The sequence below is a fragment of the Liolophura sinensis genome, chromosome 1, assembly GCF_032854445.1.
Source record: "Liolophura sinensis isolate JHLJ2023 chromosome 1, CUHK_Ljap_v2, whole genome shotgun sequence".
NCBI lineage: Eukaryota > Metazoa > Mollusca > Polyplacophora > Chitonida > Chitonidae > Liolophura > Liolophura sinensis.
This window is the reverse complement of record NC_088295.1, coordinates 39,282,579-39,297,528: the sequence shown is the minus strand read 5'-3', so window position 1 is coordinate 39,297,528 and position 14,950 is coordinate 39,282,579. Positions and strand designations below refer to the sequence as shown.

Genomic DNA, 14,950 nt, shown 5'->3' with positions numbered 1-14,950 from the left:
CCGCAGGTTGCAGACAGACCTTCCCACGAATGACCGGTGGTGAAGTCAGCATGAGCTGGACTTGAACTCACAGAGACCGCATTGGTGAGAGGCACCTGGGTCATTACACTGTGCTAGCATGCTAACCAACTGAGCCTCGAGGCCCCCCAACAGTAGTTTTGTAATGTTAACTTATTCTGGAATATCATATCTAAAAAAAAACAATTTGTCTGTTTATATTTGTATGTTTTGCATCTACAGCCAGCATTATTGGAGTGAGATTACCCTTTTACCAGGAAGGTTATCTTTGTCTAGCCATAGACGAATCAGTGGTCACTGAGTTTTTCTTTGAGTAATAGATTTGGATCTTTTGGATGTAGAACATGATGCCATTTAAAATTTATTATGACAGGATATTTTCTAAATTCCACACCCGACGTATGCAGGAGTTGGGAGAGACGGGGCTGAACAACCTAACCAAACTATTCGTCACCTTGATGCTGGTGGTGAAGCCTGACCTAGACACTATGGTGAGTTACCTTACCCTTATACACTGGTGGTGAAGACTGACCTAGACACTATTTTGAGTTACCTTACCCTTACACACTGGTGGTGAAGGCTGGCCTAGACACTATGGTGAGTTACATCAGCCTTACACACTTGTGGAGAAGGCTGACCTAGACACTATGGTGAGTTACCTTACCCTTACACACTGGTGGTGAAGGCTGACCTAGACACTATGGTGAGTTACCATACCCTTGCACACTAGTGTTCAAGACTGACCCACACACTATGGTGAGTTACCTTACCCTTATACACTGGTGGTGAAGACTGACCGAGACACTATGGTGAGTTACCTTACCCTTACACACTGGTGGTGAAGGCTGACCTAGACACTATGGTGAGTTACCTTACCCTTACACACTGGTGGTGAAGGCTGACCTAGACACTATGGTGAGTTACCTTACCCTACACACTGGTGGTGAAGACTGACCGAGACACTATGGTGAGTTACCTTACCCTTACACACTGGTGGTGAAGGCTGACCTAGACTCTATGGTGAGTTACCTTACCCTTGCACACTAGTGTTCAAGACTGGCCCACACACTATGGTGAGTTACCTAACCCTTACACCCTGGTGGTGAAGACTGGCCTAGACGCTATGGTGAGTTACATCAGCCTTATACACTTGTGGTGAAGGCTGACCTAGACACTATGGTGAGTTACCTTACCCTTACACACTGGTGGTGAAGGCTGACCTAGACACCATGGTGAGTTACCTTACCCTTACACACTGGTGGTGAAGACTGACCTATACACAAAGGTAAGTTACCTAACCCTTACACACTGGTGGTGAAGACTGACCTAGAGACTGAGAGCACAGATGTAGGTGTGTCAACTAGAGACATGAAGAAAGGCTTAGGCCTTGACTGCAAGAGAATAGCTGGTTGTCGTTTGTGTGTGTCATCAGAATGAAGTGTTTTGGTCAAAATAAGAAGTTGAATTGTTGTCTCAAATGGTAGCTCTCTAGTTAGTATCTTAGTTTTCATGGCTGGGATTTTAGGTAGGTGAGCACTGTTGTGCATATGCTTTCAAAGTTAGATCTACGCTCTCAAAACATGACAAAACATATACTGAGTGATGACATAAAATGCTGGAATTCCAGTGTAGTGATGTGAAGTCATTGTGGTATTGATGTGATACATGCAGGCATTGGTTATCTGCAATTGCTGTGCGTGTGTGTTACAGGTAAACAAGCTTTGTGCCTTTTATGAACTGTTGGATTTCTCAATGCTGGACACAAAAAGGAAGAGGGCTGTATGGAAAGGAATGTTTTCATTAGTTATTATTCATCTGGAGAAAAAACAAGACCTCTCGTTCTTGGCTGAGAGAATGTCAACATCTTTCAACGCTTGCTGCAGGTCTGTTTTGTTATCTTCAATCTTCTGGTTTTATCAACCATGAAAGATGAATAAGTCAATCATGATGGATGAATAATTAGATGTTGGCTTCAAATAAATTTAATTTTTAATTAATAACTGACCAGAATAGTCATTTGCTTCAATCCAATTTTGCAGTTAGGCTCTCTCTCTCTCTCTCTACTGTTTTGAAATGAAGTCATCTCAGTTTTTAGTCCACACACTGGCTCCGAAGGAGACTACTGGACATTTTTTGGATGACAGTGGAGAAAAGAAGATCTTTCATTAAGATTGAGGCCATGGTCACCAAGGTCTACCAAGAAAGAATGGTGAAATGCTCTTTACATCCACATGTGTAAAAGTGAGCATATTTGTGACTGACTGGATGACAATGGTGCATTGATCACCAAGGTTTTCCAAGACAAAATACACACTGCTGAAATACACACTGCAATAATGTAAGCTCACAGTATACAGTGTAAGCTGTACAGTGTAAGTATTTCAATTGCCCCTTTAACGCAAGACATATCGTTATAATTTATCAAGTATATTAAGCTGCACTGTTGATGTTTCACTAGTGAGTTCTGCCAGCCCAACCTGGACAGTATGCAGAAGCAGAAGGTGTGGGAACTCTTGTCCTTCTACCTGGAGAACCTGAGCGATGTGCTGGACCAGAGCTCTCATCTTAACCTCTCACAACACAAACTCATAGGTAATGGGCAAAAAAAATCGAACAGTATATTAGTACAAAACACTGCCAGATGAGAAGGTGTGACAAAAATGTTTATTTTATAAACAAACCTGAACAGGTACAATAAAATGAAGGGTATGGTTTAAAAGAAAATAAAACAGTACATGCCACAAATTAATTAGGGAAATTGGTCATATTTTAGGCATATTTTATTTGTCTGAATAACTCATATTAAGCATATTTCTAATGGTCAGAAATATTCGGAAATGAAGTCATTGATGACCATATTGCGAACATGTGACCAGCACAGCGCCCCCAATTCAGGCTCTGCCTCGAAAAAAGGTATTATGGCAGCTGCTATCATTTATATCACCACAAGGCTACTTTTCTCAGGACACACCGCTGAGGCCTTTGGAAAACTGTAGCTTGAAGCCATTATTACGCCCCTAAAGGAAAATTAAGAAGGTTTTTTTGTGGACTTTTTTGTATTAAGAAATGAAAAACAATCATTTCATGTACACTTTATACAGATGCGATTGTAAGATTGGCAAAAAGTAAACATCGCTAACAATTTAACAGAATAAATAATGGAAATAAATTTGCATTCATCAGGAATCTGACGTGGAGGAATTTGAATGATACAGTTGTCAGCAATTTTCCTTCCAGGTCAGGGTCTATCTCAGATTTTACCTGTGTGCGGTGAGAATGAGCTCCGTCATGTCTTGTCTACCTGTCTGAATATTTTGGCAAATGTAAGGTAAGATTTGCCAGATTTCACTTAGGATACGATTTTATTTTCTTAAAAACATCTTAACATTTTGTGATAGTGGCCATAGATGATGAGCTATTTTCTTGTGATAATCTTAGGTTACCTACTGTATTTCACCTAAGCTTAATATTCTTGACACATATATCCACCTTAAAATGCCACTTTAGAGATTTTTTAGTGAGATTTGATAAATTTCTTAGTACCAAAATTATCATTTAAGGCCTCTGAAAGTTTGTTTTTACATACAAGACCAATACAGTGAAATACAGTGATGCCCTAATTCTTCTAGTTTTGGGGCCATCTAGTCAGCTGTTTTTAGCCCATACTCGTGTAATTGTAACAGGAATAAACAGTTTCTTATTTCGCAGATGTTTAGTCCATCCTGGACTATGTATACATATCTATCCTAAAAAAAAGAAGTAGTATTGTTCGTTTTGTGTTATTGTTTTGCTTCATAGACTTTTGATTTATTGACATCATGTTTACTTGTTAAATCCCGAAAGATGAGAAGGAACTTCTTCCTTTTTTCTAAAAACAAATTTTATAACCAAAATAATGTAATGCATTGTTTTGTTTTCAGAAATTTCTGCTCTTCACAAAACCAGGATGTGTCTGTTGTTGATGGAGCAAGAGGTAAGTTGAGTCAGTGTCAGTGTTACTATGGCTTTGCTCGAGTATTTGTATCAGAACATCTCGTTTAGTGGAGAACAAGTTAATCAATGTGATAATTGACGTTCTTGCTTATTGTTTTCTACCATACTCAGAACAGAGGATAGTCTTATGGATGGAGAAATCCTTGCAGTCACTCAATGGAGTCTGAGTCTACTTTAGTTGATCTTTGGGTGTGCCTTACCAGTACCAGTTTTTACCTTTCCTCACCATACATCTAGTTGTCTGGTTTCTTGGTAATAAGAGTGCTAGAGCACTAGTGTAGTTTGCTGTGAGTTCAAGTTTAGCTCATGCTGGCTTCCTCTCTGATCGTACATGGGAAGGTTTGCCAGCAACCTGCAGATGGTTGTGGGTTCCCTCCGACAGAGCCCTGTTTCCTCCCACCATATAAGTGAAATATTTTGAAGCTTAGCGTAAAACTCTAATCCAAAAAATAATGAAATAAATTAACAAATAGATAAATAAGTAAGTATTTAACCTAAAGTTGGGCATTTTTCAACTGATTCATCCATCTTATAGTGCCACTGAGTTTTTTGTGTGATATTAATTTCTTATCAGAAAAAAGTGTTGTTATCTTATGTGCTTGTCTAAGCGCATTTATATTTACTCAACCTTAGGTGAAATGCCTGTAATTACCTCTACTATTGCATTTTTTGTAACAGCCTGGATTGACATCCTGTGGCAGAGCGTGTACCCATTCTGTAAGAATCATGCGACCACACATACCCCACCCCCAGAGCTAGCTGACCTCATCGCATGTCTCTGTATGTCCACGGCACAAATGTGAGGGCAAGGCAAAAACTTTTTTTGTTATACTTGCAATTCAGCAACTCCCAAAACACCATCAGTGTTTTAGAAACTGAAACTACATATATTTCCTCTCTGCAGATAAAATTTTATAGGATAAAATATTGTGTGAGTTTTTGGTTCACACTTTAGCTTTATACATTTACCCAGTATGTAAACTAGAAACTAGTATGCGACTAGTAAGATGCGAGAAGACATAGCATGCTTGTTTTGATAAATGACATGAGGCTGTCAGCATGAGGCTGTTAGCATGAAGCTGTAAGCATGAGGCTGTCAGCATGAGGCATGAGGCTGTCAAAACGTCATGATCATTCACATGATCAATTCATTGTTGAATAAATATAATTCAGAATTCCACAAATTAACAAGAATCTTACTATCTATATACCGGGTAGCCATGGAAGTGTTGAAGACTTTATGTCGATATGTTTTTGGGTAAGATTATGAAAAATGATGCCCAAAGGTTCCACCAATCTGAAAAGAATTCTATGTACATTACAGTGGAGAAGACAACCAGTCTGTGTGCAGCATTTTTCAGTATTTTGCACTCAATGAAGATGTGAATGTGAGGTAAGGCTTTTCTTTTACTAGACTCTTAAATCTTTTACATGTGTGTTAGGAGGATTTACATTATTGTAAGATTTAATGTTTATGAATTAAGTTTCATGAACTTTTTTAACCCATCTAAGTTTGTAAATGGTGACAGTGGATCACTGGACAGTGGATAAGTTACATGTAAGTGATTTCCAGCTGGCAGCCTACAGGGCACAGGTTCAATCCTGGGCACAGTCTCACAATGCGGCGACAACATTATTTTGTTGTACACCTGTCCTATATGTGTAATTATCACACATGTATGACATCTTTGTGAAACTTGGCCCTGATCTTGGATTCATTCGTCTCATTCATTTAGCAGCCTCCAAGGACAAGTTGTCATTAGCTTGTAAAGATTGGTCATTTACACTTAATTTTCAAGGCCAATGGTAGACACCAAAGAATAATCAAACAGAATAATCACAGAATTTTATTAAATTTTTCTTTCAGATGTTCGTGTAGATTCCTGAACCATGTCCTACAGAACACACCTGTGGTGGATGCTCTGTCACAAAGTTTACCTGACTATCAGACCTGTCTGATACAAACCTGGCTCAGGTGTGCTCTACTCTCTCCCTCCTCATCACAGGATTGTCTCAATATAAACAGGTGTGTTATCATTCCTTGTGATCGTACATGTATCTCCTGGTTTACCTGTCAATCAGACCTGGCCCAGGTGCGCTCTACTCTCTCCCTCCTCATCACAGGATTGTCTCAATATAAACAGGTGTGTTATCATTCCTTGTGATCGTACATGTATCTCCTGGTTTACCTGTCAATCAGACCTGGCTCAGGTGTGTTCAACTCTCTCACTCCTCATCACAGGATTGTTACAATATAAACAGGTGTGTTATCATTCCTTGTGTTCCTGCATATATCTCCTGGTTTACCTGTCAATCAGACCTGGCTCAGGTGTGTTCTACTCTCTCACTTCTCATCACAGGATTGTTACAATATAAACAGGTGTGTTATCATTCCTTGTGTTCCTGCATATATCTCGTGGTTTACCTGTCAATCAGACCTGGCTCAGGTGTGTTCTACTCCCTCCCTCCTCATCACAGGATTGTCTCAATATAAACAGGTGTGTTATCATTCCTTGTGATCGTACATGTATCTCCTGGTTTACCTGTCAATCAGACCTGGCCCAGGTGCGCTCTACTCTCTCCCTCCTCATCACAGGATTGTCTCAATATTAACAGGTGTGTTATCATTCCTTGTGTTCCTGCATATATCTCCTGGTTTACCTGTCAATCAGACCTGGCCGAGGTGCGCTCTACTCTCTCCCTCCTCATCACAGGATTGTCTCAATATAAACAGGTGTGTTATCATTCCTTGTGATCCTACATGTATCTCCTGGTTTACCTGTCAATCAGACCTGGCTCAGGTGTGTTCAACTCTCTCCCTCCTCATCACAGGATTGTTACAATATAAACAGGTGTGTTATCATTCCTTGTGTTCCTGCATATATCTCGTGGTTTACCTGTCAATCAGACCTGGCTCAGGTGCGCTCTACTCTCTCCCTCCTCATCACAGGATTGTCTCAATATAAACAGGTGTGTTATCATTCCTTGTGTTCCTGCATATATCTTGTGGTTTACCTGTCAATCAGACCTGGCTCAGGTGCGCTCTACTCTCTCCCTCCTCATCACAGGATTGTTACAATATAAACAGGTGTGTTGTCATTCCTTGTGTTCCTGCATATATCTCCTGGTTTACCTGTCAATCAGACCTGGCTCAGGTGTGTTCTACTCTCTCACTTCTCATCACAGGATTGTTACAATATAAACAGGTGTGTTATCATTCCTTGTGTTCCTGCATATATCTTGTGGTTTACCTGTCAATCAGACCTGGCTCAGGTGTGTTCTACTCTCTCTCTCCTCATCACAGGATTGTCTCAATATAAACAGGTGTGTTATCATTCCTTGTGATCCTACATTTATCTCCTGGTTTACCTGTCAATCAGACCTGGCCCAGGTGCGCTCTACTCTCTCCCTCCTCATCACAGGATTGTCTCAATATTAACAGGTGTGTTATCATTCCTTGTGTTCCTGCATATATCTCCTGGTTTACCTGTCAATCAGACCTGGCCGAGGTGCGCTCTACTCTCTCCCTCCTCATCACAGGATTGTCTCAATATAAACAGGTGTGTTATCATTCCTTGTGTTCCTGCATATATCTCGTGGTTTACCTGTCAATCAGACCTGGCCCAGGTGCGCTCTACTCTCTCCCTCCTCATCACAGGATTGTCTCAATATAAACAGGTGTGTTATCATTCCTTGTGTTCCTGCATATATCTCGTGGTTTACCTGTCAATCAGACCTGGCTCAGGTGTGTTCTACTCTCTCCCTCCTCATCACAGGATTGTTACAATATAAACAGGTGTGTTATCATTCCTTGTGTTCCTGCATATATCTCCTGGTTTACCTGTCAATCAGACCTGGCTCAGGTGTGATATACTCTCTCCCTCCTCATCACAGGATTGTCTCACTATAAACAGGTGTGTTATCATTCCTTGTGTTCCTGCATATATCTCCTGGTTTACCTGTCAATCAGACCTGGCTCAGGTGTGCTCTGCTTTCTTCCTCCTCAACACAGGATTGTCTCAATATAAACAGGTGTGTTATCATTCCTTGTGATCCTACATGTATCGCCTGGTTTACCTGACTATCAGACATGTCTGACACACACCTGGCTCAGGTGTGCTCTGCTTTCTCCCTCCTCATCACAGGATTGTCTCAATATAAACAGGTGTGTTATCATTCGTTGTGATCCTACATGTATCGCCTGGTTTACCTGACTATCAGACCTGTCTGATACACACCTGGCTCCTCATCACAGGATTATCTCAGTATAAACAGGTGTGTTATCATTCGTTGTGATCCTACATGTATCTCCTGGTTTACCTGTCTATTAGACCTACCTAAGGTGTGCTCTGTTCTCTCCTTTCACATGTCAAACTTTTAAGTATAAACATAACATATGCAAGTCCTGATCTTACCTCTTTGCCCTCCTGATCTTGTTTTATTCTTGAAAATCAGACCTGGTGTGCTTTACGTTTTTCTTCTTGTATATTTCCACATGAGAATTATGATGTCAAGCCCTTTCTCATTTTATATGTGTTCATTTGTTCATTTGGCTTTTGATTTGGTCACTTTCATATCAGATCACGCAGTCATATTGTGTCCATTTCTTACAGAATCATGTGTCAGATGTCTGATGTAAAGGCTGTGTTTGAGAAAGCAGAGATGGAACTGCCAGCTGTGGTAGAGACCTCACTACTCCAGTTTGTCAAAGCTATGGGAAGATGTTACAACAAAGCAGAGGTTTATAAATTCACTACTTCCTTTTACCAAAGAGTACATTCAGATTTTTTAAATTAGTTCCTGTCATGTAAAGATTTAATGCATGGTGGACTAATACAGCCATGTTTGCTTCAGTCTCCATATACCTGCTCTTCATAAGTTATTTTTAAAGCATTTGTGCAATATTTGGTTTGTAAAGGAAAAATTACATCAACTTTCTTTGAACTATAGTCACCTCTGGATGACCACATGATTTCAGTGGGTGAAGAAGACTACTGTATATATTGTTGTACCTGATGGAATATATTTTATCTAATAAATTTAATGATTTTTTGGTGATTTTAGAGTTTAATGAACAAGATTGCATACAGGACTAAGGCATGCTTGTATTGCCGAGATGTGATTCGCTATGTGACCCCTATACTTAGGAATTATGGGCCTGCAGAGAGCTTGTCCTGTGTGTATAACATGACGGGTCATCTAGTGAAATACTGTGCTCCTCTCCTCTATGTCAAGGTATGAGCTGCTTAATAAAGATATCTGGTTTAGCTGGAAAAGTACATACATCAGATCGACCCCTGACCAAGGAGGTCATAACCATCTTAGTTTGTCCCGAACTTAAACATTGTCTGCTGACCGCCGAGTCTGTATATCAGGAGCTCGCTGATAATTCTCCCGTAATCAGGGCTTCTGCTGGCATTCGCCATTGTCACAAATTTAGAAAAATTGTTTGAAATGGCGATAAAATTTTAACAGATGCGAATATTTTTGGCGTCAAATTTATTTACTTTAAAAAAATACAAACGTTATACATAATTTACCATGAGAGTTTTCTGGGTTTTTTTAGCAGATTTTCGCAATTTTTCTAATGAAAGTAATCCACTTACTTTCATTTCAAACGGCCTCATCTCGGCGAAAGAACAACAACACAGTTGTATAGCGATTACTTGACAGAAATCTACAAAGAGGACTCAGCATTGTTGCAAGTTGACTTACATTAAATAATGCTTGAAATCATTTTTGTTAAATAAAAAAGAAAAAAAATTATCAAGGGAAATAAATCAAGGAAGAGTTACACCTGTAAATGAATTTACCTCCCATGAAAAATTCAAACTTTTCCACATAATAAAGTATTTTTTTTTGGATCTGAAGTAAATTAAATGTTTCAGAATATGTGCCGTTACATAAATGTGTACGCTGTCTGGTTTTCTCCTGTCAGACTGTGTTACTCCAATGTACTGATCATAATGTTGCATTTATATAAATTGAATTTACAAATCAATTTCGTAACAATTTTTTCTGATAGAAGAAATTACATTTTGCTAGGATCCTACAGATAGTTTGAAAAAAGGATTGATTTTTTTTGTCCAAAAACAGAAAACATGCTGTCAAGCATTGGTCCATTATTTTGAGGGCAATTGTTCTAAATGTAACATTTGATAAATTCCAGATATAGCTGGAAGAGACCAGACTGATTCTAGCAGCTACACCCAGGCTGATAAAAACAAATAACAGAAGGAGACCTAGAAGAGTTACGGCCGCTTAGGAAGTATGGTTAAAGAAAGAGTGGCTAAAGTGACTGGCTAAAAGAAATACCGACCCAGAGGAAACCCTGCATAATGATATGTGGTGTTCATTTTTTAACTGAGCCAAATGTGTCGCATTACAGAGCTGAAGGGCAGATATCTCTTGCAAAAGCAAGCATACTATTCAATATACATGCATGCAAATTAATGCATTTATATTTCAGACTTAAAATATAATCTATAATTTGCACCATGGTATGTTTAAACTAGCCTTGAAAATGACAAAAAATTCACTGAAAACTCCTTGAATTCTATTTTCCTATACCTTTATGAACCCTGTATAGCTTGAAGTGAGGATGTTTTTCAACTGTCTTCAGAAGTACAGGGTTCTTTTCCTGCAACCATAAACTTTGACAGTCATGAGATAGGTGAAAAGATTTTGAATGTGATATTTTAAAGGTTTAGAAAACATAAAAATTGTTTATGCTTCAGACGAAAGAGTGCAAAAAGCTAGTAAATGTCGTCTTCAATATTGTTTTTCAATTTTTCTTGAAAGAGAAAAAAACACTTCAAAATATTTTTTGTATGGTGGGTATTGGGGACCACCTCCTGGAATCTATTGTCTTTGTGCAATAATGTCATAAATGAGGATTTTCTGTTACTTGTAAAGGATTTAAAATGCTCTAGAATTTGGTATTTTCAGCTAGTAAATGTGGTTATGTGGTTTGATCATATTTATATTTTTAATATATTCATAAATATTATCATAATTCAAATTAAATCCATGGATTTGGATATAATCTAAAATTGCATTCAAATAAATTTATTAGACATGCATCACATCCTTATTTACAGCATTATTATGCAAAGACAATATATACCAAATTGTGGACCCAAATCCCACCATACAAAAATGTTTTCAAATACCCTTTTCTCCTTAAGAAAAAATGTAAAAAAATATTAAAGACCATATTTGCATATAACATTTCATGCTTTTCGTATGATTTTGATATTATTTTTATGTTTTCTTCTCCTTTAATACTACCAGTAATGAAGAAAATAAATATGTCTTATTCATCAGTTTATATTCATTAATGATATATGAAATTTGCTGCTTTTATGGACGTCTAAGCAATATTTTAGCTGCAATATTTGTCTTGTGTTAAACAACAATTAAATAAATATTCAATTTCTAGGCCGCTCTAGGTGCGGGTTCAAACTCAGCCTTGAACAGTGAATTTGTAGATTTGGCCTACAATGCCATTTGTAGAGTTGGTCTATAACACCACTTGTAGATTTGGCCTACAGTGCCATTTGTAGAGTTGGTCTATAACGCCATTTGTAGATTTGGCCTACAACGCCTTTTGTAGATTTAGTCTACAATGCCTTTTGTAGATTTGGTCTACAACGCCATTTGTAGTGTTGGCCTACAACGCCATCTGTAGAGTTGTTCTACAACGTCATTTGTAGTGTTGGCCTACAACGCCATTTGTAGATTTGGTCTACAACGCCATTTGTAGATTAAGTCTACCACGCCATTTGTAGATTTGGCCTACAACGCCATTTGTAGGGTTGGTCTACAACGCCATTTGTAGATTTAGTCTACAATGCCTTTTGTAGATTTGGTCTACAACGCCATTTGTAGTGTTGGCCTACAACGCCATCTGTAGAGTTGTTCTACAACGTCATTTGTAGAGTTGGCCTACAACGCCATTTGTAGATTTGGCCTACAACGCCATTTGTAGGGTTGGTCTACAACGCCATTTGTAGAGTTGGTCTACAACGCCATTTGTAGATTTGGTCTGCAACGCCTTTTGTAGATTTAATCTACAACGCCTTTTGTAGATTTGGTCTACAACGCCATTTGTAGAGTTGGCCTACAACGCCATCTGTAGAGTTGTTCTACAACGTCATTTGCAGAGTTGGCCTAAAACGCCATTTGTAGATTTGGTCTACTACGCCATTTGCAGGGTTGGCCTACAATGCCATTTGCAGGGTTGGCCTACAACGCCATATGTAGGTTTGGCCTACAATGCCATTTGTAGATTTGGCCTACAAGGTCATTTGTAGATTTGGCGTACAACGCCATTTGTAGATTTGGCCTACAACACCATTTGTAGAGTTGGCCTACAACGCCATTTGTAGATTTGTTCTACAATGTCATTTGTAGATTTAGTCTACCACGCCATTTGCAGGGTTGGCCTACAATGCCATTTGTAGATTTGGCCTACAACGCCATTTGTAGGGTTGGCCTACAACGCCATTTGTAGAGTTGGTCTACAAGGTCATTTGTAGATTTGGTCTACAATGCCATTTGTAGATTTGGCCTACAACACCATTTGTAGAGTTGGCCTACAATGCCATTTGTAGATTTGGTCTACAATGCCATTTGTAGAGTTGGTCTGCAACGCCATTTGTAGATTTGGTCTGCAACGCCATTTGTAGAGTTGGCCTACAACGCCATTTGTAGATTTGGTCTACAGCACCTTTTGTGGAGTTGGCCTACAATGCCATTTGTAGATTTGGTCTATAATGCCATTTGTAGATTTGGTCTCCAATGCCATTTGTAGATTTGGTCTACTACACCATTTGTAGAGTCATTTGTTCATTGAAGACTACGTGCATTTCACTAACATGGTGTGCGATGCATATCTATACATCATTCGTAAGAAAGTTTATCAGTAACGTGCCCAAGGTTGGTAGTTTACTGCAGACACACTAGCTTGCTCCTCCCATAATACTGGCTAACATTGTATAAGTGAAAAATTCTTGAACATGGTGTTGAATAGCAGTCAATTAACCAAATAAATGTTATTTGTCTTAGAGTCCAATATCCTATCCAGAAAGGGGCTTTAATTAATTTATGTGATCTAACGCGACAGTCCCTGTATAAAGTTTGTGGAATGTAAACATGTTTAGCCTTATTACCTCCATCAAAGTACTTAATAAATCAGTTACAATTCATTTATTTCATCCAAGAGACAGTCCATACAATCAAGTTACATCAAAGAAGTATTAACTTAAAGTGTATGTAACAATTTGCCAGAAGAGTTAATAATTTCTAATAATTTCATGACGAGAGTACATTGAAATGACTTCATTAAAGCTGCATTTCTTGTGTATAAAAATTAGCCTCTTTTGTTTCAGTCAGAAGTCTTTATTTTGTTTCAGTCTCAGCCTGACTGTCCACTTCCGGCCATTATTGACCGCCTGGTATTACCTCACAGTCTGTTTGACCACAGGAAGACTGTCCACCCTAACCTGCTGACAACTCTCAGGGAACATCTCCATTTGGTATAGCTACACTTTTGTTAGATTCTTTTTTTCATTCATTAATAGTAAACCTGTATCATTCCTGATGGTTGTGTTAAAGCCAAGTGGGGATGATGTCATGACCAAGTGATTAAAGTAAAAGAAAGATAAAATATGAAGTAAGGTTACAGATGACTGAAAACTGTGTGTAAAAATACTTTCAATGAATTCTGTGGTGGGCTTTATGGGCCATACTGAAGGTATTTAGGAACTCTGATGATATATCACCTTTTTTTCCTGATGTTCACCAGAAGGAAGGTATTTTTGAGAACATTATTTCAGTAATCTTTTACTCATGGGCTAAAAGAAGTGTTACATCATTCAGTTTCGTGATTAAAGTTGGAAAAATTTCCTGTGATGTCAGAGTTCCCAAACTGTGATAAAACCCACCATAGAATTCAAAGGTTTAAATGACTTAAACTCTCTTCACAAAAATCAAAACAAATAAATGAACGTATATTTATGCATAGTTTTAAGTTGTCTGTATGATGAACCTTACGTCATATTTTAGCATTTGTTTACTTTGAGTTGGGGATGGTGTTATGTTTAAGTTATGTGTTTATTTTATTGGTGTTTTATGCCGTACTCAAGAATATTTCACTTACATGATGGTGGCCAGCATTATGGTCAAAGGAAACCCACGACCATCTGCAGAAGTTGGGGATGGTGTTATGGCCAAGTGGTTAAATTGGAAATGCTGTTATGGCCAAGTGGTTAAATTGGGGATGGTGTTATGGTCAAGTGGTTAAGTTGGGGATGGTGGTTTGGCCAAGTGTTTAAATTAGGGATGGTGTTATGGCCAAGCGGTTTCACTTGGAGATGGTGGTATGGTCATGCAGTTAACTTGGGGATGGTGGTATGGTCAAGTGGTTAAGTTGGGGATGGTGGTTTGGCCAAGTGGTTAAATTAGGGATGGTGGTATGGCCAAGCGGTTTCATTTGGAGATGGTGGTATGGTCATGCAGTTAACTTGGGGATGGTGTTATGGCCAAGTGGTTAACTTGGGGATGGTGGTATGGTCAAGTGGTTAAGTTGGGGATGGTGGTTTGGCCAAGTGGTTAAATTAGGAATGGTGTTATTGCCAAGTGGTTGTTACTGTGGCCGAGTTGTTTAGATGCTTTCCTCTCAGGCACCAGAACACACTTAGTGCAAAATAAATAAGAAGTCTCCTTCGTTTTTATGTTAAGTTCGTGCAAGGCCTGGCGCAGCTAGACTACAGAAGAGATCCGTACATACAGAGGAGGGTCAAGGACATTCTGGTACAGTTCCTTCAGAGGTTTCCCGTGGTGAGTTTCTCTCTGTTTGTGATTTGTAGATGATCCCTGGCATTAACAGATTTATGAAGGTCTTTAGCAACAAAAAAAATAAATTGATTCTTTTTAT

General features: G+C 38.8%; 1 protein-coding gene across 1 annotated transcript in view; it reads left to right on the top strand.

Moving 5' to 3' along the window:
• LOC135482168 (protein MMS22-like) overlaps positions 1-14,950 on the top strand; it is a 34,382-nt gene that overhangs the window by 12,307 nt on the left and 7,125 nt on the right. The window contains exons 18-29 of the mRNA XM_064762030.1: positions 392-509; positions 1,729-1,901; positions 2,477-2,610; positions 3,256-3,346; positions 3,939-3,991; positions 4,690-4,810; positions 5,336-5,404; positions 5,879-6,037; positions 8,625-8,751; positions 9,076-9,246; positions 13,428-13,550; positions 14,755-14,853. Coding sequence (XP_064618100.1) covers positions 392-509; positions 1,729-1,901; positions 2,477-2,610; positions 3,256-3,346; positions 3,939-3,991; positions 4,690-4,810; positions 5,336-5,404; positions 5,879-6,037; positions 8,625-8,751; positions 9,076-9,246; positions 13,428-13,550; positions 14,755-14,853 — 1,438 coding nt within the window. The remainder of the gene's footprint in view (positions 1-391; positions 510-1,728; positions 1,902-2,476; positions 2,611-3,255; positions 3,347-3,938; positions 3,992-4,689; positions 4,811-5,335; positions 5,405-5,878; positions 6,038-8,624; positions 8,752-9,075; positions 9,247-13,427; positions 13,551-14,754; positions 14,854-14,950) is intronic.